This window comes from Otolemur garnettii, unplaced genomic scaffold (assembly GCF_000181295.1).
Source record: "Otolemur garnettii isolate 467f Iridium unplaced genomic scaffold, OtoGar3 scaffold00073, whole genome shotgun sequence".
Lineage (NCBI taxonomy): Eukaryota > Metazoa > Chordata > Mammalia > Primates > Galagidae > Otolemur > Otolemur garnettii.
This window is the reverse complement of record NW_003852468.1, coordinates 7732040-7738950: the sequence shown is the minus strand read 5'-3', so window position 1 is coordinate 7738950 and position 6911 is coordinate 7732040. Positions and strand designations below refer to the sequence as shown.

General features: G+C 39.0%; 1 protein-coding gene across 1 annotated transcript in view; it reads right to left on the bottom strand.

The window, feature by feature from the left end:
• Nucleotides 1–6911, bottom strand: part of PHTF1 (putative homeodomain transcription factor 1) — a 60964-nt gene that overhangs the window by 33379 nt on the left and 20674 nt on the right. Inside the window, exons 3-4 of the mRNA XM_023515477.1 lie at nt 5859–5928; nt 5288–5446 (exon numbers count right to left, since the gene is read on the bottom strand). Of these exons, the coding sequence (XP_023371245.1) occupies nt 5288–5446; nt 5859–5928 (229 nt within the window). The remainder of the gene's footprint in view (nt 1–5287; nt 5447–5858; nt 5929–6911) is intronic.

Below are 6911 nucleotides of genomic sequence, written 5' to 3'. Positions count from 1 at the left end.
AAAAAAAAAAAAAAAAAATGAATATACTAATGCCACTAAATTGTATACTCAGAAATTATTAAGATAATAAATTTCATTTATGTATATTTTACCATAGTAAAAAAAATTGAATTTAACTTTAATAAAATCAAAGAAGGACTTGTAAGAAAAAAAAATCCAACAAAGCTTTACTGAGGGATAAAATAGAAGTCTTGATTAAAAGGAGAGGTGTATCATATACCTGTAAAGGAAAATAAATATTGTAAAGAAGTCAATTATCTGCCCTTCCTCCAAAAGTACATCTATACGTAAATGTGTTTAAGTGTTGGCAAAGGGGAAGGGTCTGGGGAATTCCGATTCCAGTTCCAGTGCTGTTGGTTTTAGTTTTAGGGTTTTTGTTCTGTTTTATTTTGTTATGATCATGATGAAATAATGCTAAACTATTTTGAAAAGTATAAGAAAGCAAGAAAACGTAAGAGAAAATGTTGAAAAGCAAAATAATAAAGGAATATCTGTCTTGCTCAATATTAATCCACATTAAACAGCTACAGAAATTAAAACAGTAGGGCAGAGATATGAATCTAACCATAAAAATCAGCGGTACAGAACATGTAGTCCAGAAACAGACTATGGTGTATATGAAAAGCTAATATAAATTATGTAAGGTATATGAACAAGGAAAGAATAATTCTTTAAAAAGTGTGTGAGAAAAATATTTACTTCATTATTACCAATGACCAGGGAAATGCACATTCAACAAGTAATATTTTTTGCATCTCAAACTATATAACAATTCTAAAAATTATAATATGCTGGTAAGATTGTGGCAAATAGGTATTTTAATCTGGTGCTTGCCCAAAGAATTGTGCTACCAGCCATTTCACTATATAAATGTTTGCATTCTTTGATCTGTTAGTTCTATTTCAGATAATAAATCCTAATGAAATAATATAAGGAAAATTTTGTTCATGGTGGCATTATAAATAGGAAAAAACCAGAAACTAAGTACCCACAATATGGAAAGATTCAGACTGAAATCCTCCCCCCTAATGTGATCGTAACTAGGAGGTGGGGACTTTGGTAGGGATTAGGTCATGAGGGCAGAACTCTGCAGAATGAGATTAGTGACCTTCTAAAATGGACTCTGGAGAGCTCCTGTGACCCCCTCCAGCCATGGGACATGAGCCAGAAGGCAGGCCGTCAGCAGACTCTACACCTGCTCATGATCTTCAATTTCCCAGCCTTCAGAATTATGAGAAATAAATTACCCCCATAGATAACTGACCCCGGCAAAGGTGTTTTGGGGACAGTAGGCCCAATGGGATAAGACAGAAATTGGTAGAGAAACAGAGTGATGCCATAACAAACGCCAAAAAGTAGGAGCTTTAGATGTGGGTAATGGGCAGGGGCTGCAAGAGTTTTGAGATGCAAGCTAGAAAAAAGCCTAGATTGACATGGATAGAATTTTAAAGGAAATTCTGGGGAGGAATCAGAAAGAAAAGAGAATAGCTAGGAAGAAAGCTTCAGTCTTCTTAGAGAATGCCTAAGTAACTATGAACAGAACACTGCTGGAAGTATGGAGTAAAGGCTAATCTGATAACATCTCAGACGGACATGAGAAAGAACATGTTATCAGAAACTGGAGGAAAGCCAGTTCTTCCCACAGAGTGGAAAGGAACACTGCTGAACTGTATCTGTCTTCTAGCGTTTTACAGAAGGTACCATGTGAATGATGAAACTGAATGTTTAGCTGAAGTTATTTCTAAGCAAAGTGTTGAAGGTGCAGCTTGACTCATCCTAAGTGCTATGGTAAAATGCAAGAAGAGGGAATTGACCTAAAGACAGATTGTCAGGCTGGGTGCAGTGACTCACACCTGTAATCCCAGCACTTGGAGCAAGGCAGGAGGACCATTTGAGGTCAGGAGTTTGAGACCAGCCTGAGCAAGAAGGAGACCCTGTCTCTACAAAAAATAGGAAAGTTAGCTGGACGTGGTTGTGTGCAACTGTGGTCTCAGCTACTTGGAAAGCTGAGACAGGAGGATCTCTTGAGCCCAAGAGTTTGAAGTTGCTGTGAGCTGTGATGCCACAGTCTCTACTCAGGGCACACAGTGAGACTCTGTCCCAAAAAAAGAAAAAAAAAGGAAGGAAGATTGCCACCTATGAACTAGGAAGCAGGCCCTCACCAGACAAATGTTTGGCACCTTGATCTTAGACCTTCTAGCATCTAGACCTGTCAGAAATAAACTTGTATTGTTTATATGCCACCTAATCTCTGGTATTTTTGTTACAGTGGCCCATACAGATGAAAACAGAAGAGTTATATTAATAATGGTGCCTTAAAAAGCTATAAGAAGGTGTTTATGGTAAATCCATATAACAGACTCTGATATAGACATTAAAATGATAGTTTTAAATGATGCCATGTCTGTACAATAGATTATAACGTAGCCATTAGATTGATAGTTATGAAGGTAATTAAAATTAAAATTAAAATTCACTTTCTTATTGATACTAACTACATTTTTTTTTTTGAGACAGAGTCTTACTATGTCACCCTCAGTAGAGTGTTGTGGCATCATAGCTCACAGCAACCTCAGACTCTTGGGCTTAAACGATTCTCTTGCCTCAGCCTCCCACACAGCTGGGACTACAGGCATCCGCCACAACACTCAGCTATTTTTTTGTTGAAGTTGTCATTGTTATTTGGCAGGCCCAGGCTGGATTCGAACCCCCCAGCTCCAGTGTATGTGGCTGGTGCCTTAGCCAGTTGAGCCACAGGCGCCGAGGCAATACTAATTATGTTTTGAGTACTCAATAGCCACACAGAGCTAAGCAGCTATTGTACTAGACAGCACCGAACATCTCCATCTTCACAGAAATTCTACTGGATGGTACTATTAAAAAAAAATTAAATTCAGATGACACAAAAAAAGTAAACAAAATAACCCACAATTTTTTCACCTTAACCCAACTTTGTCCTATTCTTTGTTCTATTTCACGTCTTTTTTTGCACAGGTATAACCATATCATATGCTGCCACTTTCCAAAAATATTTCTGATGAGCAACAGGGATATATGGTGGCAAAGCAACTATACTCAGTCCCTGCACATAGCAAGAAGAGAAGAAAGCAGTATCAGGTAGTGATGTGTAATACAGGAAATTAAAACTGACTCATGCGATGGTAACTGGGAGTTGGTAATACCATTTAGAAAGTAGATTGGAATGGCCTCTCTATGAAAGTTGTATCTGAACTGAGATCTTACAAATGAGGAAAAAGCTAGCTAGCCATGTGGAAAGCCTTGGGAAGGCTTGAAACAGGTAGTTCCAGGACTTTGGGAAGCCGATGTGGAAGCATCACTTGAGACCAGGAGGGGCCATCCTAAGAAACATAGTGAGACCTTGTCTCTACAAAAAGTAGCAAAACTTAGCCAGATCTGGTGGTACATTCATTGTCTGGCTACTCAGGAGGCTGAGGCAGGGAAATTGCTAGAGCCCAGAAGTTTGAGACTGCAGCGAGCTATGATGACACCACTACTCTAGTCACAGTAACAGAGCAAGACCCTGTCTCGAAAGAAAAAAAAATGCTTCAAACAGAAAGAAAAGCTTTATCTGAAGAAAAGAAAAAAGATTATTATGGGCTCGGTACCCGAAGTATAGTGGTTACAGCACCAGCCATATACACCGGCTGGCAGATTCAAAGCCAGCCCTGGCCAGCTAAACAACAATAACAACTGCAACAAAAAATAGCCAAACGCTGTAACAGCCACCTGTAGTCCCAGCCACTTGGGCGGCTAAGGCAAGAGAATCACTTAAGCCCAAGAGTTGGAGGTTGCTGTGAGCTGTGATGCTACGGCAGGCACTCTACCAAGGGTGACAACAGTGAGACTCTGTCTCAAAAAAAAAAAATCATTATGCCTGGAGTGAACATGGACAACAGTGGGGAGAGATGACACCAGAAAGGCGGGCAGGGAACAGATCATGTAGGGCATTATAGGCCAAGGTAAGGACTTTAGATTCTTCCTAGAAGGTTAACAGAAGTCACAAAAGAGTTTTAAACAGGAAAATGACATGATATGGTTTCTAGTTCTGAAAGATTTCTCTAAGTGCTGTGAGAAGAGTGATTGGTAGAAAGAAAGCTCAGAGTAGATGTTATTTCAGTGACCTAGATGCTGGAGCTGTCAGACAATGATGATGGCAGTACAGTCTGAGATAAACAGAGTTTGGAATTTGGAGGCAGAACTTACAGACTTGATGACAGGACGTAAGAGCTGATGTTAGGGTAGAGAAGGAAGTTTTTTTTTTTTTTTTTGAGACAGAGTCTCACTTCAGCACCCTGAGTAGAATGCCATGGCATCATAGTTCACAGCAACCTCAAGCTCTTGGGCTCAAGTGATCATCTTGCCTCAGTTTTCTTTTTATTTTTAGTAGGGATGGGGTCTCGCTCTTGCTCGGGTTGGTCTGGAACTCCTGAGTTCAAGCAATCCACCCACCTCTCCCTCCCAGAGTGCTAGGATTACAGGCATGAGCCACCACATGCAGCCTAAGATTTAACTTTTCGCTTGAATACTGGTGATCAGTGGTATCATTTAGTGAAATGAATAAGACCCAAAAAGGAATAAGTTTGCATATACACAAAAGAGTTACATTTTTTACATTACTAAGTCCAAAATATCCATATGGAAAGGTCAAGCAGATAGATTGTTATAAGTTTCAAGTTCATCACACAGATTTGGCCTAAAACGTTAAGTCTGGGAATCAGCAGTATACCAACTACAGTAGAGCCTCCATAGTTGACCACCTCCCTACACTGACCACCTCCCTAAGTGAAGCTACTTTTCACAGACTGGACGTGCACCACATGTACATATCAGTGCCGTAGGCCTCGTTCCTTATGTTGACCACCTCCATGTGTTGGCCAGTCTGTTAGAGTCCCCTGGGTGACAGTCAGAGGTTCTACTGTATATTTAAAGTAATAGAGCTTGATGAGAGTACCAAGAGAACAGAAAAGAACCCAAGATCCAGCCATGAGGGGATCCGAGATTCGAAAGTCAAGCAGAAGACAAGACTGAGAAGGACTGGCCAGTGAGACGGGTAGCAGGAAATTCAAGAAAGAAGAAAGAGTTAGACAATCTGGTTTATTCTCTCATAGCAAATAATTTTATGGTGACCCCCAAATAGTGCCTGTCCCTTCATTTCTGTGTTCTTTAAACCATCAAATGAAAGGGTAAATGTAAGAACAGTAGATCTTCACAGCACCAAAAGTAGGAAAAAGAAACTGTCGTAGCTTATTCCACCTCTCCCAGTTACCTTGCATGAGGTAAAGCAGTAGCAGCCAAACAAAGATCCTTAAAGAGGTAACCTGAATCCACCAGTTGCTGAAAAATGGGAAAAGTACAACTCGTACAAGCCCCTTCCGAGTCAGAGATGTCCATGGAATTTCAGGCTTGGCTTTGGCAAATGTTGAGCCTTTAAACATGCAATAAAACAAAACATTAAACATTTATATATTACACACTATATTGATGCCAACCTGTAGCACTACCTTAAACACAAGTCAGAGCAAGAGTCAGCCCAGGACCTGTTCAGTTAAAAAAAACCCTCTCTGTTCACTCAATATAGTAACTCCTAACTTCAATCCCTGGAACAGCAAGTCTCCAAGTTCATCCCTCCTTCACCTTTATAATAAAAACCATGTAATTTATATAATCACACAGTGCTGAGACAAAGGGTAAAAAGTGCTAACGCATGAATGTTGAGAGAAGAATGTTACCTTTAGAAAATAAAGCATACTATCACGTGGGTAAGATATCGAAAAATAGTCTTTACTATGACATAATGTGATAATGTGCATAAGAAACAAACCAATTTTAGAACTCACCTCTGATTAAGTCAACATCAATCAAGTCTGGCTTTATGTGACCCAACTTTTTTGGTTTGTTTTTGAAGCCCTAGGATAAAATGAAAGCATACTGAAAAATCAGAAATAAACAAAGGAGGAAAAAGGGAAATATTTCTTTTTCTTTGTATCTAACATTCTTCTACTGGGGACACTTTAATCCTAAGATTCCTAAAAGGAACTTGCCATTAATATATATTTCTTTTTGGTTTTTAGCCCTGTCAACTAATGCATCCACATACCTCCTCACTTTTTATTAAAATATTCAAACAGTGCTGAAAGATCAGTAAGTGAAAAATAATAGTGTCCTGATCCACCTTGGCTCCCCTCCCAATTTCACTCCTCTAAACCAAATACCTTTCTCTTTTTTTACTTCTGTTAACTATTTATGTATAATTGTAAATATTTATGGATAAAATGTGACACTTCAAGACATTTATACAATGTATGTATAATGATCAAATCAGGGTAGTCAGCATATTCATCACCTAAAACACTTATCATTTCTTTGTGGTCAGAACATTCAGAATCTACTCTTCTAGCTATTTGAAAATATGCAATAAATTATTAATTACAGTCACATACAATGCTACAGAACATTAGAACTTTTTCCTCCCATCTGGCTGTACTTTTGCATTTGTTGGCTAATTTTTGGCTATCCCACCCCCACCCTTACAACCTGCCCATTTCCAGTAACCACTATTCTACTCTTTACTTCTATGAGATCGACTTCTTGGACTCAAACAATCCTCTTGCCTCAGCCTCAGGAGTAGCTGGGACTACATGTACCCAAAAGGACATCCAGTTAGTTTTTCTATTGTCTCTAGTAGAGACAAGGTCTTTCTCTTATTCAGGCTGGTCTTGAACTCCCAAGCTCAAGTAATCCACACACCTTGGCCTCCCAGAGTGCTGGATTAACAGGTGTGAGCCACCATTCCCAGCCCACAAAATTAATTCTTTTTAATACAAACACGGAATGTGTTTCCATTTTTTGTGTGTCCTTTTCAATTTCTTTCACCAGCATTTTTTTTTTTT